This window comes from Grampus griseus (assembly GCF_964374135.1).
Source record: "Grampus griseus genome assembly, chromosome: 14".
NCBI lineage: Eukaryota > Metazoa > Chordata > Mammalia > Artiodactyla > Delphinidae > Grampus > Grampus griseus.
In genome coordinates this window covers 38,890,827-38,915,832 of record NC_139008.1, presented here as the reverse complement: position 1 = coordinate 38,915,832, position 25,006 = coordinate 38,890,827, and the positions used below count along the sequence as shown (strand labels likewise).

The window sequence follows — 25,006 nt, the reverse complement described above, 5'->3', positions numbered from 1 at the left end:
CGTGGGCCGTCTTTTCCTCTGTCTTCAATTGTGGGAGCTCTTCCTCTGTCTCAGGGGACTCCTTTGTCCCGGGTGTGTTGCAGGCATCTTTTTCCCCCTCTGCAGGTCATCTTCTCACTTCCCTGGGGTGTCTGAGAACAGACGTTTTAAATTCTACTGTAGTCCAGTGTATCTGTTTGTCTTTTGTGGTTGGCACGTCTGTGTTCTGCTTCAGAGGTCTCTGCTTACTCCACATCACTGTGACGTTTACTTCTGCTTTTCTTTAACAGCTTTATTGTTTTGCCTTTGTTTTCAGATCTTTCATCTCCCCGTAAGGGAGTTTTTGTGCATGGTGTGAGGCAGGGGTCATTTTTCCTGTATAGATGTCCATTGGCTCAGGCTCGGTTTTGAAGCTCCCTCCTTCCTCATTGCCCCACAAGGTGGCCGAGTGCATGGGCTGTGCCGGACGCCCTGCTTGGCCCTGTGTGCCCTGTGCAGGTCAGCATCGCTCAGTCCTTCTGCTCCAGGCTTGTCACCCGCTGGTCCTGCCGTTCGGCCATGTGCACCCTCCAGCCTCGCTCTACAAGGCTGCGTTGGCGCCTTTGGCCTTCACATTTCCATGTGGTTTTATATAGATTCAGCTTGTTAGTCTCTGGAAAAAAGTACCTGCTGGGATTTGGGTTGGGATTTTGCTGGATCTGTAGATTATTTGGGCAGAACCAACATCTTGTCCCTATGGGTCTCCCAGTCTTTGAACATAGTTTATTGCTCCATTTATTGGGGTCTTTCCTTGATTGCTGCGGTGTGGGGTGACCGTCTGGTAGGGAAGGGGGCGTCGTGCGTGTGCGTTCGGCCATTGGGCTCTGTTGGGACTGGAGGAACACCTTCCAGGGCCACCAGGGGCCAAGCCCAGCGTGTGGAGATGGGAGCCCAGAGTGGCTTGCAGTGACCAAGGAGGGAGGTGTGAGGGTAGAATACGTGGGGCTGGGGTTGCCACGTTTGCTGTAGCTTCCTGATCAGTACTTCTTTTTTTTTTTTTTTAAAGAATTTATTTATTTATTTATTGGCTGCATTGGGTCTTCGTTGCTGCGTGCGGGCTTTCTCTAGTTGTGGTGAGCGGGGGCTACTCTTCGTTGCGGTGCGCGGGCTTCTCATCGCGGTGGCTTCTCTTGTCACAGAGCACGGGCCCTAGGCGCACGGGCTTCAGTAGCTGTGGCTCAAAGGCTCTAGAGTGCAGGCTCAGTAGTTGGGGCGCATGGGCTTAGTTGCTCCGTGGCACGTGGGATCTTCCCGGACCAGGGCTCGAACCCATGTCCCCTGCATTGGCAGGCGGATTCTTAACCACTGTGCCACCAGGGAAGCCCCTGATCAGTATTTTTTAAGGTAATAGGTAAGTTCTTTTAAATTTCTTTAAATATTTATTTGGTTGCACTGGATCTTAGTTGTGGCTTGCGGGCTCCTTAGTTGTGGCTCGTGGGGTCCTTAGTTGTGGCATGTGGACTCTTAGTTGCGGCATGCATGTGGGATCTAGTTCCCTGACCAGGGATTGAACCTGGGCCCCCCGTATTGGGAGCGTGGAATCTTAACCACTGCACGACCGGGGAAGTCCCTAAGTTCTTTAAATTCAATTTGGGTCAAGTAATCGAAGTTGAAGTGTCAAATCTGGGAAACCATTATGAGGTCTTAGTTTTTCTCTGGAAGTTTCTAGGCTCTGGGCTGTTTTGCTGCTTAAGCAGTGACTTGCCCTCAGGATTCGTTGAAGTCACGTTGGTGTCAAATGAGAAAATCTTGAATTGCCACGAGGTTGCCGATTATAATCTAAAGTCACCCGTTTTCTGTCGATGCGGTGCGTGACGGCTGCGTGGTCTGCCCCGGGTCCCCAGCACCAAGTGCACATCCCCTCTGACATGAGGACAGGCGCTGGGCTCCTCGCCGCCCACGGGCGTCCACGTCCGGCCCATGGAGGCTGTGCATGCTCCCTCTCACTTCGGGGGCAGCTTCCTCTCCCGGGGTCTGGGCACGTGGATCCACGAAGCAGCTCATCTACAGAAACAGAAAGTAGCTTAGTGTGAAATGGTGTCTGTCGGAAGGAATCATTTCTTCCTGTCTCTGTGTGAGAAGGTGAGGGCTGGTAGCAGGCGGGAGGCAGTCAGACTCGGACACGCTCTTCAGAGAGCAGTCGGACGTCCCGAGACCATTGGGGTCAGGTGCCTCGGGGAGCTTGCGCTGCGTGTCGTGCGACTGTGGGTCTGGGCAGCGGACAGAGACTGGCCCCTCCTGACTACCAGGCCTGCCCCTCTGAGGGGGCAGCTCCTGCGCCTGCTCACAGGATCTCGGGGGATGGGGGGGTCTGTGGTGAGGTGGTGGCCCGGCCCCGGGGTGGGGAGCACCTGCCGTGTGCCCGGGTTGCAGCAAACACCAGATTCGAAAGCTTATTATGACACAAGGACATAGATAATATAAAGATCTTGTTTTGGAAGTGATGATTTTGGGTATGTTGGGCCAAGTGAAGTACATTGTTAAAGTCAGTTTCACCTGTGCATTTACCTTCCCTAGCGCGGCTGTTAGGACACGAACTCACACGTGTGGTCACTGCACGTTTCTGCTGGAGGCTCAGGTCACGCCCGCGGCTCTGGGGGTGCCCGCAGCCCATGTCGGCAGCTGACACTCGTTTGCCTCTGCAGGTCCCACCTGCACAGCCAGTCGGTCGTCACGGTGATAGGAGGCGAGGAACATTTCGAGGACTATGGTGAGGGCAGTGAGGCGGAGCTGTCCCCAGAGACCCTCTGCAACGGGGAGCACGGCTGCAGAGACCCCATCTTCCTCACCCCCAGGTAAGAGCCCTGCACCAGGGCCCTGTCTCTTCACGTTCTGTTAAGGGGGAGGGTCTCCTTTTGGTTCACAGAGAACTTGTTTTATTCACTGTAATATAATTGAACAATGCCACAGTCAAAACTTTAAGATTTCTATCCGGATAACAGTTGGCTGTGGTTCCTCTCATCGGTTATGGTCCCAGTCACTCCCCGTTTATGCGGCCTCAGCCGAGCCCCAGGGCACAGAGCTGGGGTTGGGAAACTCGGCTTTACGGGTTTCACAGTGCTGTTTGTGGATCACATTGTGGTTTGCATTGAGCTTGAGGGAGGCTGTGTGTGTGAGAGAGAGTGTGTGAGTGTGTGTGTGTGAGAGTGTGAGTGTGTGAGAGAGTGTGTGTGTGTGAGTGTTGAAACCCTGCTCAGCAATCTCAGTCTTACTGTGCAGGTGGACCTCGTCCGTCACTTCCCTTTGTGTTTTTTACTCACTGAAGGCCTGTGGAAGCCCTGCATCATTTTTCCAAAGCCATTGCTTGCACCGTGTCTCTGTGTCACATTATGGTAATTCTAACAATATTTCAGACTCTCATTATAATTGTTTGTTGTGGGAATCTGTGATCAGCAATCCTTGATGTGACTGTTGCAAAAGGATTACAGGGCTTCCCTGGTGGCACAGTGGTTAAGAATCCACCTGCCAGTGCAGGGGACACGGGTTCAAGCCCTGGTCCGGGAAGATCCCACATGCCGCGGAGCAACTAAGCCCGTGTGCCACAACTACTGAGCCTGCGCTCTAGAGCCCACGAGCCACAACTGCTGAAGCCTGTGTGCCTAGAGCCCGTGCTCTGCAACAAGAGAAGCCACCACAACTAGAGAAAGCCCACGCACAGCAACAAAGACCCAATGCAGCCAAAAATAAATAAATAAATTTAAAAAAAAAATAGAAGGAGCTCCTCTCCCCAACAGGGAGCAGCCTTCTACTTAGGAAAAAAAAAGGATTACAGCTCCCTGAAGGCCTAGATGCTGGTGAGCATTTTTTAGGAATAAAGTATTTTTTAGTTAAGATATGCATGCACATGGGTTTTTTCTTTTCTTTTTCAATTTTTAATATTTTAATTTTTTGGCTGTGCCGTGTGGCTTGCGGGATCTTAGTTCCCTGACCATAGGGCGAACTCGTGTCCCCTGCAGTGGAAGCGCAGAGTCCTAACCACCAGGGAATTCCCTACGTTGTTTTTTTAGATGTGATACTTTTACACACTTATTGGACTACGGTACAGTGTAAACATCACTTTTACATGCACTGGAAACCAAAAACTTCGCATAACTCACTTTATTGCACCACTCACTTTATTACGACGGGCTGCAGGTGACCCCGCAGTATCTCCAAGGTCTGATTGCACGGTGTTATCATCTGTGGTGTCCTCGGACCTTATTCCTCTTGCTGAAAGTTTGTGCCCTTCGACTGGCCTCTGAGGGAGGTTTAACATCACAAATGGCTCTTCGGATTCATTTTCTTATAATCACCTGACATCCCCAAACTATCTGGAAAATTCTGGCTTTGAATGAACTCAACTGTGGCATCTAAAGGGCAGGACCTTCGCTCATGGAGCTGGCTCCTGCCCAGCTCTCCTGCCTCTTCGGGCTGCAGGAGGCCCTGGGAGAAAGCACCCACCCTTGTATCCAGGTCAGGGAATGTGCCGGCCCCTCGGGGAGACCCTGGCCTGGTTGGACAGCCTGCACATGTTAGTCACCTCTCCCTTCTGCCCCCAGTTCTGGAAATTCTCCAGCTGTGCCAACAGCAGAGGCCAAGGGCCTGGGCGGGGGCCAAGCCAGCAGGGCTGCCTGACGTGCTCCAAGTGGTGCTGCCCCGAGGGCCAGGCTGTGGCCCCGCGGGGCGTGTGTCTCCCCATTTTGGTGATCTCTCCATTTGTTCCGTGTGTCCATCCCTTATCCCTTGTCCGCAGGGTTACTTCTGCGCTACGATTGATGTCTCACTTTAACTTTTCTGTAGCCTGGGGTCCTAATGCCCACAAGACGTGGCTGCCGTTACCACTGCCCTGAAAGCCCACTGAGATTAGGTCGTGGCGCGGCTGACGGAATTATGAGTTTTTAACGAAAGTCATCCACCCATAGTTCTTGGTTCTGGTGGTTCTTAGACAGTTACTGACAGGGTTACAGAACAGAAAGTAAGACGCCCCCTGGCCGTGTGCGTTGCTCTCGCGCTGATGGGTTTCTGACAAAGGAGGATGCAGTGTGTCCAGTCATTTACTTCTTGGCAAAGCAGGGTTCTTCTTTTACAACGAGCCGCGGGGCTGCGCCTGTGTCTTCTGAGAACCTGACCAGGAAGGTGCCCCCAGCCGCTGCGCCGGGTGTTGCAGGTCCCGGAGGTGGTGCTGAGGGTGACAGAGGCCTCCGCGGCATCCGCCTGACAGCTCACCCTGTCAAGCCACCCGATCCTTGCTCTCTCCTGAAGCCACACCTCTCGTCCCTCCAGCGCTGACCCGCTTGCCGCCAAGCTGCACAGCATCCTCACAGATGAGGCTTTTGAGTTTTACTGTAGCCAGTGCCACAAACAAATCAACCGCCTTGAAGATCTTTCTGCTCGCCTGAACGATCTTGAAAAGAATAGGTAACCTATGCGGTGCCTGGCCTGCTCTCTGTCCCGGGGGAGGCAGACTCCGCCTGCCCGCAGCCCCCCCCACTGCCCTGGCCCAGGTGCCACTCCCTATGCCTGGCCCACTCCGGGGGCTTCCTCCAGAGGCCAGGCAGACGTGCGGACAGCGGACTCTTCGGCCCCTGCCCTGCATGTGCTGTTCCTGGTCTGGTGCCCTGTGTGCATGCCACGGTCCAGTCCCCTGCCTCTGCCCTGCCTGAAGACAGCCAGCATGTGGGAGAAAGTCTGCTTTTAGAAAGATGTGCTTTCTCCGTTTTACTGAAAGATGTTTGAAGTTGAGAGTCACAAGAAGTAGCACTGGGAAATCTAAAGTGAGAGTAGGTCTTCAGTGCAGACTTGTGAGCAGCTTTCAGGGGCGTCAGTTTGAATTGGGGTGAGCCCTGCCCTGAGCTGGTCTCTGGGAGGCTGTGCAGCCTCCGTCAGCGGCAGGGTCACTGGCTGCTCTGTCCCCGGAACGGGCCGCTGGGCCCAGCATGCCTGCTGCTCTTCGCCTCTCCCTCTCCTCATCTCCTGGTTCCCTCTCCGCCCCCTGTACCCACCCCTAGTCAGAGTCCCAGGAGGAGGCACCTGGCTCCTCACAGCCTCACAGGCTCCAGATGCAGGAAACATTTTGGGTGGTTTGCACATGCTGACGTGTCCGTTAGGCAGATTGCTGATTAGCTTGTTGTGTGGAGGAGAGATGGGCCCTCGTGCGGCGCACCCCACAGCCCCAGCCCAGCGGAGGGAGTGAGGGACTGCCAGGCGCTCCCGTGCGGGCAGCAAGGAAGGGGTGGGACGTGCCGACCAGTGCTGTGGGCTCCCATGCAACTTCCTGGAGGCAGGGGCCTTGGACTGGTGGGAGTTGCATGGAAGGTGAACCATCCTAATGGTTTTGGCACGTACGCTTCCTCCTGGGCCTGCCGTCTGCCCTTGGGGCTTGGCCTCGGCCGCTCAGTCTGCCTGGTGGGCCCTGCAACCGACAGCCAATAGTGTCCTGGTGCTGGTTCAGCCCTTCCTCCTGCACTTGTGTAGCTCAGAGCTTGGGCCGGGGTCCAGCCAGCACCTGGTCAGGTGAGGGATAGGGCCGATCGGCAGCTTCAGAGGGGAGCTGGGGGTGCCAGCAGTGCTGAGGAGAACTGGAGGTGCTCTTTGAGGAGCTTCTAGGGAGACCAGGGATTCCAGAGACCCGCCAGCCTCCCTTTACCCCTCGTGTTCAGCCCAGTGCTCAGCGCTCCAGGATGGCCGCTCAGCCTGGCGGGGATGGTCATTTGTCCTTCCCGAGCAGGGACCTGCCTTCCCCGTATCTCAGCTCTCACCCTCCGAAGGTACTTGATGTGGAAGTGATCTTTTCCCACGTTGAGGACCTGCCCCAGGGTGGCCACAGTCGCCTCTGCTAGGCTTTGTGGGGCAGAGAACAGACTGGGACGTGGCCGAGTCCAGCCAGCAAGTCCAGGGGGTCTCACATCCAGTTTCAGCCACCTGTTCCCTAAGACAGGCACTAACAAGGGGGTTAATATGCCATCAGAACCCTCGTTATAATCAGTCAGGAACTTTCCCCTACACACTCACTTAAGGAGATGTGAATCTTACCCATTGGTTTCCATGGAATTGCCTCAAAATAAGCGTATTTGGTCATGCTTTGTGGTTGGTGAAAGGTGATTTAGTCCAAACCATATTCAGACAGCAGCTTTGACGTCTGATATAATTTCTACCCATTGAACCTCAGAACATACATATTTTCCACATACCTGGGAGCCTCTGTAAAACGGTTCATTTTGTAGAAACTGAGAAGTCTGCTTTACCCAGAGGTGCAAGTGATGCCAGCCCCTGAAGGGGGACAGTACATTGGACAGTGGTCTGTCCATTCCTGTTGCTTCAGGATGAAATTAGACTTGTGTTAAAATGTACAGCATCAGTCAGGGCCCAGTCAGAAGAGGGGACCACACAGTAACTTGAATAGGAAAGTTTAATAGAGAGTGACCATTGTAACTGGGGATTGGAGTAACGTGGCATTGGCTGGGAGGAGGGCTCAGGAGGAGACGGGGCAGCAGCTGTGAGGGAGGAGCAGCGGCTCACGCCACCGGCTGCAGAGGGCGTAGCCGCACCTTCTAAAACTTGCAGAAGTCTGCCCTCTGGCTGCCAGGAAAGCTGTTTGCTGGGAGGGGTCTCACCAGAGGGACTTCCACCACGGAACTGCCTGGGAGGTGTCAGGTGCAGCCGCCCAGGTGGGATTCGGGAGTGTGGGGATCAGGGCCCAAGTTCAAACCCTGGTGCTGCCCAGGCAGCAGGGGCACCTGGAAGCAGGCCCTTTCCTGGGTCCCTGTCGAGCACCCTCTGCCGACGCAGCATCACAGGGGCCAGGAGCTGGTAGGCAGGACGAGCCCAGAGCGGAGAGGCAGTGCATTGGTAATGGGTACAGTTGCTGGTGATGGGAACAGCGTGTCTCCCCAGACAGGGTTTCTTGCCCCAGCCTGAGGGGGTCACAGTAACTGATGGGTGTGTGTCTGTCTGGCCATGATGCTATTCTTGTTCTCATAGGTTGAAGCTAATAGTTTAGCAGTTAAATTGGGAAGCAAACGAGGGGTACGGTAAGCTTGGCCCTTTTGCCACTGCAGGTGATCACGTCAGGCAGGCGACATGGGGCTGACTTTCCTGTCCTGAAACGGCGGCAGGAAAGCTTTGCAAGTCTCTGCGCAGCTGGGCTGGTAGAGGTTGAAATGTCGGTGCCAGAGTTAAAACCGACAACAGAGCTTTCCTGTACACACAGGCCCGTGTCACGCCTTGTGTGGAGCCTCTGACGGCCGAGCCTTTGGAGGGCAGTGTGACTCCAAAATCACTTGGGACGTGCTGTTGGCCGATGGCTCGAACCCAGCATGGCCACCTGTGGGTCCAGGCGCTGGGGCCAGCCCCTGAACCGAGGCCCGGTTGTGACACCATCTGAAACTTCCTTGAGGGCTGGGACTAGGTGACAGGCCCCTGAGATTGTCCCCGTGCCCCTGAATGTTTTGCTGAGCGAGCCTTTCCGTGCATGGAGCTGGCCTCGGGAGCGGGTGCTGCATGCCTGCGGACGCGCCCCCGCCCCATATCTCTTTCGCCTGAGTTTCCTGCTTCCTCTCCATCCTCCCTGTCTGTTCTCTGACACCGTTTTCCTGTTTGTTTTGATTTCTGCAGTCCATCGAAGCGGCTCTCCAGCAAGAAGGTGGCAAGGTAGGAACCCTGGGTGCCCACTGAGGTGCTCTTCTGAAATGTGTCACTGGTCACAGTGCTTTAAAAACTTGTTTAGAAGATACTATTTTCAAGGTATTTTTTTAAAAACTTCTGAAAGTACTTCTCATGGTTTGGGATTGAAAATAGTTTGAGGGGACGGGTTGTAAAAAGAATTTCCAAAGCAGTAGATTTGGACCTGTGTTTGTGGCTGGGGGTCCGTGGTGGAAACTTTTGTCCTTCCTCCTGTTCAGTTGAGTCTTTCCCATGTGAGGGCTGTAGGCTAACCCGGTGGGGAGGGTCAGCGGGGCCCTGATGCCACAGCCCAGGTCTGGGTCCACCTCCTTCAAGGGCTGTGTCCTTTCCACCCCTGCTGGCTCCCCAAGGTGAGGAGGAGGTGGGGGAGCTCCTAAAGAACAAGCGTTGGTGACCACTTCTTCATTTTTCAATTTTGGGAGCTGCCCACTGGCTTCCTGCAGTGAGAGGTAACAGCACATGCGTTCACCCCTCCTGCCAGGCCTGCTCTAGGCTTGTAAGATGCCAGCATTCTTCACAGGAAGCCATGTGATGTGTTACTGGATTTCCTTTCTAAGATGAGTTGTTGCTTCTCCTGGAAGCAGTGATTGCCTTTATGTTTTTATTTGCGTCGTCTTCTGCCTCCACTGCCTGGCCCTGCTGCTGCCTGGATGGTTACCCCAGAGCCCTAACCCTCTCCGCCCATGCTGTGTGGGCTGCACGGCTGCAGCCCTGCATGTCTCCCTGATGCCGGGTCCTGGTGTGTGTTTCAGGTGTTGGATCATCTCGCCCCCTGAGCCCCTTCTTCCTTTTTTTAATCTCCATTTTCTATCTAGCACGTCTTCTGGTAGCTTCTTGAGAAAAGACGTGCCCAGGAAATAAATTTTCGAGCCCTTGTTGGACATTTTACTCCTGTGGTTTGGCTTGGGGTGGAATTCTAGATCAGAAGTGGTTTCCGTTTAGCCATTTTGTAGGCGTTGCTCATTATCCTCTAGTCCTGGTGCTGCTGCAGGACAGTCTAGTGCTTGCTGGTTTTTCTTTGTGACTGCTTTTCCCTTCTGGAAGCTTTTAAAGGTGTTCTCCCTGTCCCTGAAGCTCAGACATTTCAGGACGAATCTTGTGCGTCCTTTCCACCGTTAATTACGCTGGGTGGAGTGAGAGGCGTGGTTCCAGTCTGGAAGTGCCTGCCCTGAGCTCTGCGGGCATCTCTGGAGCGCGATCCAATCCGCAGAGCCCTCCACCCCACCTCCTGGTCCTGGAGCTCCTACCCCCGGAGCCCTGCCCCCAGAGCCCCTGCCCCCGGAGCCCCTGAAGGCGGCCTCTCTGCTCTGGCTCCCCCACCCTTCTCTGAGCTCTGTCTCTCTTGCTAGAGGTCTCACTCTGAGTGGGGTCCTGCCTGGCTGCCGACCTTCAGGTAGTTCATAGGCTGTGGTGCAGCCCGTTTGGAGGCCTACAGTCTTGAGTTGGGTGCCTGGTGGGGGCCGCCCCTCCCCCATCTGAGCTCCTCCCTTGCTGCCCCTCAGGTGCCAGCCGCCTGGGCTCTCCTCCAGCGTCCAGCGCCCTGGACATCTCATCTCTGGCCCTGTCTACCCTTCTGCTTCTGTCCCTGAGGATGTAAAACACTTGTTTTTCTTTTCCTATCATGTTAAGGGCTGAGGGTCCAGGGGAAGCAGAGGTGAATCCAAAGGCCCACCCTCCTCACTTGCTCTCTCCATCACCTGGGTCTTGGGAGCGTCCTAGTAATCCCAGACCATGCTTTGATCATAGTTTCAGCATTCCCTTCTCGCTCCACCTTTTACCCAAACAGCCTGCAGCTGGTGAGACTAAGGAAGCTGACTTGCCCTCCCAGCTCCCACACCAGGCACGTGGATGGACCTGGAGCCACCAGGGCCCGGCTCCTCGGCTTTTGGCCTCTGTGGCTGCTGCTCTGAGAATTCATCTTCCTTTGCAGATACCCTTTGGTATAAAAAAGGCCAGCCTGCAGGTGTTTGTTGTTTACAAACAGGCGTCGTCTGCAGTCGGTGCACACACACACACACACACACACACACACGTGCACTTTGAATCTGCTGCTCTTCTGCCCTTAGAACTGCCACCAGCCTTCCAAGGAAACTCAAAATGCTTGCTGTCATTTCACTCTTGTGGCATCGTTTCAGCCCAGGCCTCTGACCTGGCTGTGTGCTCGCCTGGGTGCAGATGGCTCTGGGATCGGTGTGCCTGGGGACCTCACAGGGCGACAGCAGGTCTGGGGTCGGGTGACATTTAGGGTGCAGTCCCGTCCACCGGCCAGGCTTGACCTGACTCCCTTTGGGGTGGATCAGGCATCCCCCCCCTTCCCCTGGTAGGTCTCCTGAGCCAGGATGGGCTTAAATAAACAAGCTCCCCACCCACCATGGGAGGAACTTTGGCTTTACCCTAAGGTGGCTACATGCTGTGGCCACACACCCTAACCCCAGATTCAGCCCTTGGAAAATGCCTGAACCCCTGGTCTGAGATCAGGATCGGGTGTCAGCCCCCAGGCTTTGGACCCTCCTCAGGGTGGTCTCTGGGTCTGGGGTGGGCAGCTTCCTGCCCCAGGAGTGGCGTCAGGAGCTCATGTTTAGGTCAAGGTCATGGATGTTAAGAGGAGTGATTAGATGGCAACTTGATGGCCTGTCCTCCCCTGGCCCTTGGGATTCAGCGCCCTTGGGGAATTGAGTGAAATCCACAGAAATGCCCAGATACGTACCCCCCAGGGCACAGTTGGGGATTGTGGTCTACAGGGATAAAGATGCCCTTCCTTTTTGTTCCCCTGAGAATGTTTCTGGAAAAGAAATGTAAGGAATGCGCAAGCTCAGTCAGTGCTGAAAAGGAAATAGAACTTCATATGTTTGGTAAAGAGACTGTACTTTTTTTTTTTTTTTTTTTTGGCCATGTGGCACAGCATGCGGGATCTTATTTCCCCAACCTGGGAACGAACCCAGGCCTGCTGCAATGGAAGCACAGAGTCCTAACCACTGGACCACCAGGGAAGTCCTGAGAGTGTACTTTTTAACAGTGTTTTATTGAACTGGCTCTGTGCTGTGTCCTTAGTTATGTGACAGCCTGCAGATCCCCATTCTGTAGCATAGGGAGGGTGCCTAGCTTCCTCAGGGTCACACAGTGCTGAGGCTCCTCCCGCATGTGTCAGAGCCAAGGGCTTGTGCCCTTTTCACGGTCGGCCCCCAGAGGCCCCGAGTGTGTCTTGCCATGGCTGCCCCAGGAGGTGTGCCTGGAAGTCAGAGATGGAGAGGACGTGGAAGTCACGGTGTGCCCACAGGTCATGACCTTGAATTAATGTTTCACGGCTCGGGGAAGATGAGATTATTTCATATCACTGAGAGGAGTGACGTCCTGTTTTATTGCCCAAGTTCAAAGTATCTTGGCCCAGTAGCTGGTAGGGAAGAAGGCCGGGCCCGTTGGGCTCCACAGACTATGACCTGTTCACCCAGCCCTCGGTAGTGGTGTCCTGCCCGGAGTCCCCTTCGGTGGAGACCTGGCCGCCTACTGCTGGGTTCTGCTTTCCAGACCAGCCTGGGGGTGTTCATGTGTACAGGCCTGGCCGCGAGGTTGTCCCTCTTCTTTGCTCTCCTTGCTCTGCTGAAGGACCTTCTCTGGACAGGGCTGTCGTTTATTCTCCCCAGGCACCTGCATCAGTCAGGGGCCCTGACCATGGAGGCCCTGCAGGACCCTCCCCCAGACCCTGTGGAGGGCATGGAAGAGGACATTGCTGACAAGGTAGGCCCTGGATGGATGGCAGGGCCGGAGGGCCACGTGTGGACAACTCAGCGGCCTCAGGCGCAGGCCCCCAGTGGGTGTGTTGAGTGAGGTGCGCAGAGGGCACAGTGGGAGGTGGTGATGGCGCCGGCAGGGCTGCGCCGTCCACCAGCCCTGATGATCTCTGGCGGGTTTCCTCGGGTTGGCAGCTGCGGGGTGAACAGGAGAGGTGTCACGTTGTCCACGGAGAGGTGCCGGCCAGAGAGGCAGGAGGGCCCGCAGCCTGCAGTGATCCTAGAGCCAGGACGGTGGAATCGGCCACTCCTGAGAGGTTGCTGGGGCAGGGCAGCCTCCCTGTGGCCAAGGCCCTGGGGCTCCAGGACCAGCTCCAGGAAGTGCAGGGGCAGGGTGGCCACAGACACCCCCCCCCCACCTTCTCTCCCACCTCCTTCTGTCCCCCTCGCCCACCTCACCCTGCCCCCCGCCTCCTGGACCTCTTCAGCACCTCCAGCATCTCAGCTCTGCAGAGCCCTCCCCAGCTCTCCGGTCTGGCCGTCATGCCTCCCACCACCGCCTGGTGAGCGTGTCTGGCTCCAAACCCCGGGCCTTTCTGTCACTCGAGTCCCCAGTGTGAGCCGCCTCTGTGGGCTGTGTCTGGCGGAGCAGTGGCCCTGCCTGCGGCCCCTCAGCTCCTTTGCCTTTGAGGGTCGAGGGCACCACGTGCTCCCCTGTCCTCACTGGTGCCCATAGGGCTGCGCTGCCTCGTTCACAGGGCGTCTCCAGCCTGGTGGGCATGGCCTCCAGGACAGTCTGCGTGGGGCACACACTCTCCCACCCCCTTGATTCTCAAGCCACCATCTTGCTCCCCAGGTTGTCTTCCTGGAGAAGCGAGTGTCGGAGCTGGAAAAGGACACAGCTGCCAACGGGGAGCAGCACAGCCGGCTGAGGCAGGAGAACCTCCAGCTGGTGCACAGGTGAGCGCAGGCCTCTTAGTGCCTGTGGGATGTGATCCGCCCCCTGGTCGTTCTCCTCCCTTCAGGTTCTCTGAGCACCACCCTCCATTCAGCTGCTGGATGGTGTGGGGTGAGCAAGGCTCCTGCTGAGGGCTCTCCCCAGAGGAAAGGGCGAGGGAGGGACCTCTCAGGAGAAGCCGGGGCCAACACCCGGCCTGCAGACTGCCCGGCTGGGATTCCCGTCTGGGGGTGTCTGGCGTGTGCCCCGCTTCCAAGACCTGTCCTGACCAAAGGTGCGCCCCCCACCCCACGCAGGCTTGCTTCATCTCCGCATCTCCTGGACAAGGAAACCAAGGCAGCAAGTCGGGGCTCTGGGGTGGGGCCAGTGCCTCCAGAGCTCCCTGTGCTCGGGTACTTGACCCACCCTTGAAGCATGGGGTCCTCATGGGGCGTAGCAGTGCGACCGAGCCCCACATGGGAGCCGCGAGCTCTGAGTTAGAAATAACAGCCGTGTGGAAGTCGGTGTAAGGAGGGAGCAGGTGCTTCCCCATCTCCTGTTTTGCAGACTTTTCACAGCACGTGGTGTGGTTTTCGGTGTTGGGAAGCTGGTCACGCTGTGTACCTCACCCCAGTTTGCAGCACTTCTCCTGCAGAGGACAAGGGACTTGGCCTGTGTGCAGCCAGAGCCTTGGGGTCACAGACCCCTTTCAAGAGGTCCAGAGGCTGGGAGCACGGCATGTGTTCTGGGCGAAGCCTGGCCCTGCCGAACCCTCTGCAGCCCCAGGCTCTTCACCCTCCGAGCACTTGTACCAGCGCTGGACACGGGCCCCGAGGCTCTGGGGGACGCTGGCCTCCTGTTGTGGCTTCTCCTGGGCGAGATGGGCCTTCATGACCTGTCCTCCTGCTCTTGGAGGCTGGGAACCGGGATGTGCCATGCTGTCCTGGGCGCCTCGCCCACTGCTATAACAGAGCAGCAGAAGCACGTTCTCCTGTGTGGTCGAGACCCTGGCTCGGGGGCCACCTGCTTTCCTGCCCTGCTTTCCTGCTGCAGAGCCAGAGGTGGGGTCGGCCCTGCTTATGCGAGGGCTGGGGCTCCAGTGCTGCGTCTGCAGGACGTTCCTTACTCCCTGTCCTTGTCCAGGGAGATCTGGATGGGCCACCAGACTCCTTTCTCCAGCTGACTGGAGGTTCATCTCATCCAATGGGCACTTATCAGTTATCCACGTTTGTGGTGGAAAGTCCACACTCTGTGCCCTGCCCGGCCACCCAGCCCCAGGGCCTGTCATATGCACTTCCTGGGGCCGTTTCTGCCAGTGTTTGCCTAAGTTCCCCTCAAGCACACACTCCTGCCGCTGCTGCTTGGCGTTTCCCAGCCGCACTGACCCGCCGAACTGCTCTCCTTTCCTTCCATCCTAGGAGTTCCACCTGCTTTCTCCACATCTGGTTTCTTATTCTCCAGATCCTGCATTTCTTCTTTGCTTACTCGCTTTCTGAGCAGATGCCTTACTCGCAGCATAGGAGCCAGGCTTCCTAAGGCCTCACGTGTCTGAAAACGGGGTTGTGTCGTGTCCCCCCTCCACCCCCACCATCGATAGTGTGGCTGAGTCTGGGATCCCGCTGGGAGCTGGGTCCCTGGAAGCCGGCTCCGCTGCCGTCTGTCCCGTCTGTGACCAAGGCCCTGGCACCGCTGGGCTCACTGCTCTGTGGGGTCCTATTCTCTCCCAATGCTGTGAGGGTCTCTTGTTGTTTCCTGTGCTGAGGGCACGTGGTTTCCAGCCTTTAAATCTGGAAAACGTGTCTCTCAGAGTTTCTTCCATTTTCTTATCTGTCTGAACCTCTGTTAATCAGATATCAGACCTTATGGACCTTCCTTCTCATTTTCTTTACTTCCTTATTCTCTAACTTTCTCATTATTTTTTTTTCTGTGTAATAATCTTTGGTTTTCTCCTTCAGTTATTCTATTGAATTTAAAATTTTGTCGTGTCGTAGTTTTAATGGTTAAGAGTTACTTCTGTTACCCATTCCTTCTGCGACAGCTGCTCCTGTTTCGTGGACGTGGTGTCTCAGGCCTCTGAGGGTGATAGTTACAGGGCTTCTGTGGTGTTTCCCACATGATGTGTGTCTCCTTCAGGTCGTTTTTTCTGTTTGCTTTGGCCACTTTGTATTAAGAGCTTTCCTGTGATGTCTGGTGGTCTTTGGCTGTCTGTTCACTCTTGGGTGCGAAGCACCAAAAAGCAGATGAGAAACCCTGTGTGGACGGGCAGCTTGGAGGCATGGGCTCCGGCCGTCCACAGGCAGGGCCCAGAGCCCTTCTCTGTGGTTTGGTCCGTTCCTGTCTCCTGCACTTGGGAGTGGTGGTCTGGGAAGAGGCCAGGGTCAGGGTCCCCATGTGTACCTTCCTTCTGTCCCCATGTTCTTGCTATACCTGCCTTCGAGTCTGCCACGGCTGACCTGGGTGGGGTGGATCTGTACACCATGTCTCCAGCCTGGTATCAGTATCAGTGCAAGGTGCCCTGGGGCCAGGCACCTGGTGGGCTTGTGCCCAGGAGGGTCTCCTGCCCACACCCAGCGAGCAGGAGGCAACTGTGGGTGCAGGCCAGGATGGGGGTAATTCCCCCTGGGAATGATGGGGACTGTCCTTGCCGTCAGGACTGTGCCGTGGTCTGAAGGCCAGTCAACCTCTGTGAGGTGAAGGGTGTTTGGGGGGATACATGTCCTGCTTCAGAACTGCCCTTGACTAGAGCTGTGGGCCATTGGGGGACGTCTCAGTGCCTTCCTGTCCCCCCTCTGGGCAGGGCCGCTCTCTCCAGCTCTGGGCTCAGCATCTCAGGACGGTTTCTCCCCTCCCCCTCTGCCTTGCAGAGCCAATGCCCTGGAGGAGCAGCTCAAGGAGCAGGAGCTGAGAGCCTGCGAGATGGTCCTGGAGGAGACACGCAAGCAGAAGGAGCTCCTGTGCAAGATGGAGCGAGAGAAGAGCATCGAGATCGAGAACCTGCAGGCCAGGTGGGGGAGAGGGGGGACGGGGGACCCGCGGGCCAGGTTGGGGAGAGGGGGACGGGGGACCAGCAGGTCAGGTGGGGGAGAGGGGGATGGGGGACCCGCAGGTCAGATGGGGGAGAGGGCTGATGAGAAATGCAGCTGGGCTCTCACCACAACAGCTGGCCACCCCAGGAGGGCACGATACCTAGGAACAAATTTGATTTTACGAACAGTGGAAAAACCTTTATGAAGAAAACTAAAAACTCTACTGAAGGCCACAAAGTATTTGAAGGCAAAGACTGACACTACCTGGATGTCACTTTCTCTAATCTTTCTCCAGTGGATGCTGCACCATTCAAAATCAAAGTCAAACTCTTTTTTAAGGCAACTTGAGAAAATTACCCCTATGCTCCCCTGAAGGCATAAGCCTTAGATAAGTCAGGAAAAGGGGAGCATACTCTGTGCAGACACCCCACAAAGGCACAGGAGTGGACCAGGAACTCAGGCTGGGGGCGTCCACTCACGGTGACACGTGGATCTCAAACGTTGTTTGTCAAAGAAAACCAGCAGAGAACCTAGATGTCCACAAGTTAACAGTCACCTGGAGGTTCCTGCTCATCCTCCCTCTGCAGAGCTCGCTCCTGGGTGGGCAGTGACGGGGAGGCGGGTATTTCACAGTCTTCTTAACTGAATGGGCGCCACTCTCAGCCTTCATCGTGCAGCCATTTTACCCTCGTGAATGACAACTCTAGGCTCTTTAGCATGTGTTTACCTCCAGCTCTTAAAGCTGGAAAATACATTTTGACACATTTTCAACAGTGGGAGGTGGCAGGAGGGACTGCACACAGAGCTGTGCTGGGGTCTTCCTGGACGGGAGGCCTCCCCGGGGGCTGGCCTGTGGTGTCACCTCCCGGGAAAGCCTTCTTCCTGGGCCTCGGCACAGTGCCATCCAGTGGACCTGCAGGCCACAGCCTCTCCGTGGGGCCCTGTCCACCGGGCTATGGGTGCCTAGGGGCGGGCCGTCCTGCCTCCCGTGTCTGCCAGCACCAGAGCCTGCACGGCAGGCGGCATCCTGCTGGCTGAGTGGGACATCCTGCTGGCCGAGTGGGACAGCAGCTGCAGGAGCCCGAGGTGGACAGGGTCTCATGAGGCCCTCACAGAGCAAGATGGGACTCGGGGTCACCGCTGCCTGCTCTTTGCACCTCAGTTAGCAGCTCCATGTGCCTGGACCCTGGTGGCCTCCCTCAGCTCCCTGGGGTTCTTGCGGGGGTGAGGACAGCGGGGCCATGGAAGGAACTGGGGATTCTTGGAGAAGGGCTGGGTCTGTGGCTGGGACAGAGGAAAACCGGCAGAGCCTGGGGTGCCAGGAAGCAGGGAGGTGCTTGAACAGAAGCACACGCAGACGACGGTATGTCATGGCTCCCAGTGGGCATAGCTGGGGCACAGTAGGAACTGCCATCCAGAGTGTAACCCAACGTGGACTCCTGCAAAGGAGACCAAATAACACACAGACATGTCCGCTCGGGGGTCCCTGGAGCGTGGACTGGACCCCATGACTGGCCTCCAGACAACAGAGAAGGAACGGGAAAAGGAGAACTTGACAGAGGAGACACCTGGCAGACACACCCCAACCAGGCGATCCAGGTCAACGTCACCCATGATGCGAAGGGCACCTCTCCTCTGTGGGATTCTCCCCAAACCCACAACCTGTCCAGTCACGAGAAGACACCAGACAAACCCAGTCTGAGGGACATTTTACCAAATACATGACCAGACCTGCTCAGAACTGTCAAGGTCATGAAGAGCCCGGGAAGTCCAGAGATTGCTGCAGACCAGAGGGGACAGAGGAGCCATGACGGCTAATGCGGTGCGGGGACACCAGACGGGAAGGAGCGCTGGTGGGAAAGCTGTGTTGAGTCCATGGGTTGGTCATTTGCATTTCCAGCGTGGGTGTGATGAACGCCACGATGGTGAGCAGATGCCTGGAGAAGCCGAAAGGGGCTCAGGGTCCGTGGAACTCACTCTGTGTCTGCAGCTTCTCTGTAAACCGGAGGTGTGTGGAGACACCATCCTGGCTTATGAGAAGCTTTGGCCCAGGGCCCTTGTGTGGGTGCGTGTGGTGGCCGGGGGACAGCTCTGCGGGTCCCAGCCTTGTTTTTGTGACCCAGGCTGCAGCAGCTGGACGAGGAGAACAGTGAGCTGAGGTCCTGCATGCCCTGCCTGAAGGCCAGCATCGAGCGCTTGGAGGAGGTAAGCTGCCGGCCAGACTCTCCCCGCCCTCCGCCCCAGGTGACTTTGGGCCATCGGGACCTGAGACAGGTTCTCCAAAGCAGGGCAGCCGCACTGTCGGCCGATGGGCCTGTGGGGGTGTGGCTGCAGGCCAGGAAGCTGTGCTGCTCGAGAGCAGGCTGGTGGCCCCGGGGGTGAGGGAGCCAGGACACACTGGGCCTGGCCATCCCTTTCCTGGAAGATGCGCGACCCTGCCTGGCTTCCCGGCATCCTTGGGCCTGAAGAGTCACGCATAGATTAACACCTGGTTTGAATCTAGGATGATGTCCTTGAGGGGCTGACTTCAGCTTGACCCCTTGTGCCCCGTGGTCCCCTCCCCACCCAGGGACCCCTGGGCAACTCTGCACCCTGAGGACATCTGAGAGCACTTGGGCTCTGGCCTCCTCCCAGAAACAGTCCCGGGCGCCTCGCAGGCCCACCTGCCACGTGTTGGGCGCAGACAGCTGAGGAGAGCTCCATGGATGGGCGGCAGACGGGCATGTCTCTGGCAACTGTTTCGTTCTTGCAGGAGAAGCAGAAGCTGCTAGATGAGATTGAGGAGCTGTCTCTACGGCTCAGTGAGGAACAGGAGAACAGGAGGAAGCTGGGGGACAGGCTGAGCCACGAGAGGCACCAGTTCCAGAGGGACAAGGAGGCGACCCAGGAGGTGAGCACAGAGCCCCGGGGTCCCCCCCATTGGCGTTCAGACCACCCCAGAGGTCCTGAAGCCAAGCTGAGCCAACCCCCGCTGCTGCAGCTGATCGAGGACCTGCGCAAGCAGCTGGAGCATCTGCAGCTCTTCAAGCTGGAGGCCGAGCAGAGGAGGGGCCGCAGCAGCAGCGCAGGCCTGCAGGAGTACAACAGCCGCACGCGGGAGAGTGAGCTGGAGCAGGAGGTCCGGAGGCTGAAGCAGGTGCGGGCTGGGCTCACGCTTCTGGGGGTAGACATGGGGGTGCGTGGGGGCCGGTGCCCGAGTTGGTGGTCCTGCCTCGGCCCAGAAGTGACACCCTGTGTCCCCCAGGACAACCGCAGCCTGAAGGAGCAGAATGACGAGCTCAACGGGCAGATCATCAACCTGAGCATCCAGGGCGCCAAGAACCTCTTCTCCACGGCCTTCTCTGAGTCCCTGGCCGCAGAGATCAGCTCCGTCTCCCGCGACGAGGTAACGCCCCGCCCCGTCCCCTGCGGGCGTCCGCAGTCTGGGCACCTGGCACCGACCCCTAGCTCCTCCCACAGCTCATGGATGCCATCCAGAAGCAGGAGGAGATCAACTTCCGCCTGCAGGACTACATCGACAGGATCATCGTGGCCATCATGGAGACCAACCCATCCATCCTGGAGGTCAAGTAGTGCCACTCAGCGGGGCTCCAGCACAGCACACACGCAGCTGAGACCGAGGTCCCTCACCCACCGTGGAGCACACAGCTGGGCAGGGCAGGGCAGGGGAGGAGGGATGCTGGGACCGGAGCCTGCGGTGGCTCTGGCCTCTCGCTATGCCCTCCTTTCTGCAGAGAATGAGGGACAGTCTCTCAGGCTGGGGTGAACCCCTCTGTGACCTCTCCCACGCTTCCTGCCTTGTCAGGAAAAAAGGAATGAAATGGGTCCCCGCCGGGGGTGCTACTCCCTGTGCCCGCCAGGCACCCTAACCTGGTGCCATCCAAGTCTCAGCCACTCCTGGATGGCATAGAAGCCCCAGGACCCTGGCACCAGACATGGTGGGGCAGGGGGAGGACAAGCAGGAGAGGCCAGTGTGTGTCAGGGTCTGGCCAGGAGCTGTAGGGCCGCCCCCCCCAGCTTTCCTGGAGCTGCTCAGGCTGGCACCCAACCAGAAGGGGCCCCTTGGTCCAGCTTCAGGCCCAGGGGCCTCTAGGCCACAGGTCTGTGCTCACGGCCAGCCTCTCGTTGCAGTAACTCTGGGCGCTGACGCTCCTGTGACTTGAGAGTCATGGCGTGGAATGTGCTGTCTGTATCGGGTGGGTGTTGCTGTTCCCCTCTGACCCTGGGGGTTCAGGCAGGGCTGTGGCTCCCAGGGGTGTGTCCTCTCCTCCCTGTGCGGATCTCCGCTGGCCCGAGGAAACCAAACGTCTGGAACCAGTTTCCTCTGGGAGTTTGAGGTCTTTAGGAGTCGTCCTGTCTCCACAAGGTGCACTTTGCAGGAGGCTGGGGCGGGAAGGCTCTCACAAGTACACAGTTCAAGGCCTTCCTGGTGGCTTGGGGGCTCCTTCAAGGAAGCCCCTGCCCGGCACTTGCACTGCCAGGAGCAGCAGCATCACCCACAGGGGCTGCTGGGCCTGCCCCCCGAGCCTGAGCGCCAGCCAGGAGCCTCCGGGTGCTCCCAGGTGGGCCAAGACCCTGCACACAGGCGGGCCACCGTTGTGTGCGAGCGCATACGTGAGGGTGTGTGTGTGCGTGCGTGCGTGAGCAAGCGTGTGTGTGGCTCTGTGTCCCTCCACCCTCCACGTGGCCCACCTTCTACACTAAGATTTAAGACGTTGCCTCGTATTGTATATTTTGGGGAAAGCTTTGGGTGTAAATCAATGTAAACTTGGAGGAGAGATTTTTCTATCGTGTAGAGTAGGTATTTTTTATAGATTGAAGGTTGATCAATTTTTTAATACTTCTAAGAGAGAAAACTATCTGTGTATACACATGAAATATATATATGTACGATAATAAACACTGGAACTCTGCTCCCCGCCCAGCTGTGACCCACCACACAGACTGGGTCTGTTTCTGTGAACACAAGCTGCTCTGAGACCTTCACGCAGACGCCGGGCACTGGCTGGCACGCTGACCCTGTTTTCACCCCCTCGAGAAGGATTTCCAGGCCGAGCAACAGTGGCCTGGATGATGTAGGAGCACGAGGCCGGGGGACCCAGCACCGATGAAAGTTGGTGCTGCATGTGAGGGGGCTGAGGGGCGGGCCAGGAGCTCCCCATGGTGTCATCTGGGCTTGGACAGCAGGAGGCCTTCTGGTCCAGCCAACCCCTCTCAGAGGCAGCAGGATTCCCCCTCCTGTCTGGTCCCACAGGGGAGTCCAACTGGGGATGCTCCTGGGGTGGGGCGACGTGGTGGGGCCCCAGGGCCATGTGTTCATGGTAGGACACAGCCCCCAAGTGCAGCCTGGCTGCTGACATGGTGCTGAGGGCCAGCCAGGCCGAAGTGGGTAGGGGCAGACACAGTACCCAAAGGAAGACACAGGAAAGGCAAAGGCACCATGGGATTGGGCAGGAAAGGCTTGGCATGGAAGCCAGGCAAGGAGAACTCAGGTGCCACTGCAGTCATGGGGATGCCGCCAAGGAGCTTCTAAGGGTGAGTGACCAAATCTGACTTGAAGGGGGGCTGTTAGCTAAAAGTCCCCCAAACTTGACTCCCTGGCCTAGGCATCTCCCACCTCCTAGCACGGAGCTACCTGTGTACCAGACACAGATGGAGAAACTGGGTCCCCACCCGACCACCCAGTGGGGCAGAGAAGGGTTTGAGCCCAGGTCTGCTGCCCACTCAGCCCCCGGGTGATGACAGGTTGGCCTGGCCTGCAGCAAGCAGGGCCCCCAAGGCCTTGTCCTCAGCTGGGGGTGTGGCATTAAGACACTCTGAGGGTCACCAGGAGCCCTGGGTGGTGTGTGAGTAGCACCGAAGGGGCAATTGGAGGGTGTGGATGTGTCGCAGGAGTTCCTGCCTGGAGCCGGCATCCCTGCCAGGATTCGGGGGAGGGCCTGGAGAGGATGCAGGCCCCCAACCATGCTCCTGGGGCTCAGAGGGGGTAGCTCCTCAGAGTCAATACATACATCATCAAGTTCATTAGTGGGGGGCTTCCCTGGTGGCGCAGTGGTTGAGAGTCCGCCTGCCAATGCAGGGGACACGGGTTCGTGCCCCGGTCCGGGAAGATCCCACATGCCGCGGAGCGGCTGGGCCTGTGAGCCATGGCCGCTGAGCTTGCACGTCCGGAGCCTGTGCTCCACAACAGGAGAGGCCACAACAGTGAGAGGCCCGTGTACTGCAAAAAAAAAAAAAAAAAAAGTTCATTAGTGGGGCTGGGACTTGTGCCTGGCCACCCCCAGGGCCCAGTGCTTGCCAGGTGCAACCAGTGGGCCACGTGGCCAGGGCAGCCAGGGAGGGCAGCATTGTGGTGGGGCCGGGGGTGCGGGCTTCACCCCCAGACTCCTGGTGGAGTTGCACAAGGGGGCCGGCTCAGCACTGGGGGTACCGGGGTGCTCCAGCAGGTTCAGGAGGTCAGTGGGGGCCTGGAAGGGCCTTGTCCCTAGCCTTGCTGCACTGGGGACATCTCTGCTGACCTGGGAGGAGGCCAGTGCCTTTGCTTTGACACCGGGTGATGTCCCGGGTCTGTCCGTCGGGAGCTTGAAGGGCCCGTCTCTGCCTAGGAGAAGCTGGGTGTGGGGAGAGGCCTTTCCATCAGGTGAAGCCAAAACCAGGAAGGAGCTCCTCCCCGTACCCCACTGAGGCCTGCCAACCCGTTCCATTTCCACTCTCAAACGTGGGGGCCTGTCTGCAGTCCAGCTGGTCCCACCAGCCAAGGCTGAGATCCTTGCCCTGGTCCTGCAGGGGTCCCAGCCCTACTAGAGACAGAGCCCCCTTGGGACAAGGTGGGGTGGGAGAACACATGACAAAAACCCATTGTAAATGGAAATGGCAGTGCCTCGCTGCTGCACAGGAAGAGCTTCCTGGAGAGCCCAGGCAGGTGGCCCAGGCGGAGTGTGCCCAGAGGGTGCTGGAGGGGACCGCGGAGTATACATGAGGCCACTGTCAAAAGTGCATCTCTCCCGTGTGGGGAGCCCCCACCCCCAGCCCCAAAGCAGATCCTGTCTCAAGTCAGCTCTTCCCTCACGTTGCTAGAGCCCCGGCTTCACCCTTCAAGGTCTTGGCCAAACAGCACAGAGCAAGACTGCCCCTCCCCTGGAAGCAGACTGCTGGCAGGTGGCTGCACAGCTGGCCCCAGTCCCTGGTTCCTCGTGCCCCACGTGTACTGCCCGGGTCCTTGGCTCAGCCTGCTCCAGCCTGTCCACACTAAAGGAAGGGGTGCCCGCCTTCACCCCCAGCCCTGTGGCACCAGCGCCTGTCACTCCACCTGCTGGTGGTTCAGAGACCAGGAGATGGAGGCCCTGTGAGGGCATCTCACAAAGCAGGTGATTACGGGTCGTTATGTAAAACCTGCCAGAGCACAGGTGTGTCCTGTCCTCGGCCGCCTGCTGGCCTCAGCTCCCACGTGCCTGTCACACCACGGAGGATCCCTGTGCCCTCATCTCCATAGAATCTCCACTCCTTGAGAGCATTTGTTCACTGCTGTGTCCCAAAGCTGCGAAAAGCACGAGTGAGACCTGCACAGGGACACTTGAACTAATGCCGCCCCCCACCCCCTCTCCCCTCTGGGTGGCCATCTCCTGAAGGTCACTTATCTTCTGCTTTATAGTTACTTAAAATTTACACCTATGTGACTGAGAACATTTAAGATGATCACAGGTTGACCGTACAGATGCGTCCCTGGTCTCGCTGCTCTGGTCCTCTTGCTGCCCCTGCACATGAAACCTGTTCCTTCCAGTTCCCTCCTGGGACAGTCTTGAAGAATCCTCCTGAGGCCCTCTTCTGGTGACTGGGCTCTCTCCCTATGACAGCAGGCCTTGGCCCCTTACTGGGGAGAGCTGGGATGCTCCTGCTCTCTCCCCACCCCCACGTAGGGACTGGCTCTGCAAAACCCTGCAGTGAACTGGCAGGAACCTCAGCTATCAGGTCACCAGCCTCAACTTTGGCTGTTTTTCTTGTTGGGAGGTTATAGGGCTGTGGACACCGGTTCTGGCCCAATCACCCCAGGCAGTGCAGACAGAAGGGGGCTGGGAAGGAAAGGGACTTGTGGTCACTGAGCCACCACTAGGAGTCGGCCCTTGACTCCATCCTCTAGTGATTCTGCAGCCAGCAGGCCTTGGTCAGAGGCCTGTCATTGTCACCTTCGTGCAGGTAAGGAAGCTGGAAGTGGGCTGAGTCCCCAGAGGCACTCAGGAAGCAGCTCTGTCTCGGCTGTCTGAGCCCAAGCACCTATGATTGGGACGTGGGTGTCCTGGCTGCAGCACCTGGAGAATAAGATGGAGGTTTTCCAGGAGCATTCAGCGCTGTCCCTGAAGGTCCTACTGGCTGGACGCTGGAGCAAACATTACCTAACCTCCCCTTGCAAAACTCCTCTCCATCTGGAGGCAGAATTGGACCACAACCACTCTCCTTAAATCTGTCTTAGCTTAGGGGCCTTGCTTCCGTGTCTCCTGCATGGGCCGTGCCTTCTCAGGATCCCCACGCGCCCCTGAATACCAGGGTCCCTGGAGCTCCGACCTCAGCATCCCCACTCCCCGCTGTGGCTTCTCCGTGCTTCGGTTGTGCCTGGTAAACCGCTGACACCAAAGCGCTTT

General features: G+C 57.5%; 1 protein-coding gene across 3 annotated transcripts in view; it reads left to right on the top strand.

The window, feature by feature from the left end:
* Positions 1 to 21,283, top strand: part of RAB11FIP3 (RAB11 family interacting protein 3) — a gene marked incomplete at its 5' end in the record, with an annotated part of 79,037 nt that extends 57,754 nt beyond the window's left edge. For 2 of the 3 annotated variants that reach the window (XM_082669595.1, XM_082669594.1), the window contains 11 exons: positions 2,664 to 2,813; positions 5,281 to 5,415; positions 8,611 to 8,646; positions 12,321 to 12,414; positions 13,264 to 13,367; positions 16,209 to 16,349; positions 18,494 to 18,575; positions 19,123 to 19,260; positions 19,351 to 19,506; positions 19,615 to 19,755; positions 19,830 to 21,283. In XM_082669595.1, coding sequence (XP_082525721.1) covers positions 2,664 to 2,813; positions 5,281 to 5,415; positions 8,611 to 8,646; positions 12,321 to 12,414; positions 13,264 to 13,367; positions 16,209 to 16,349; positions 18,494 to 18,575; positions 19,123 to 19,260; positions 19,351 to 19,506; positions 19,615 to 19,755; positions 19,830 to 19,943 — 1,291 coding nt within the window. In that variant the 3' untranslated portion in view covers positions 19,944 to 21,283. The remainder of the gene's footprint in view (positions 1 to 2,663; positions 2,814 to 5,280; positions 5,416 to 8,610; positions 8,647 to 12,320; positions 12,415 to 13,263; positions 13,368 to 16,208; positions 16,350 to 18,493; positions 18,576 to 19,122; positions 19,261 to 19,350; positions 19,507 to 19,614; positions 19,756 to 19,829) is intronic. The other variant, XM_082669596.1, reaches the window with a different exon arrangement.
* Between the last annotated feature and the right edge of the window lie 3,723 nt (positions 21,284 to 25,006).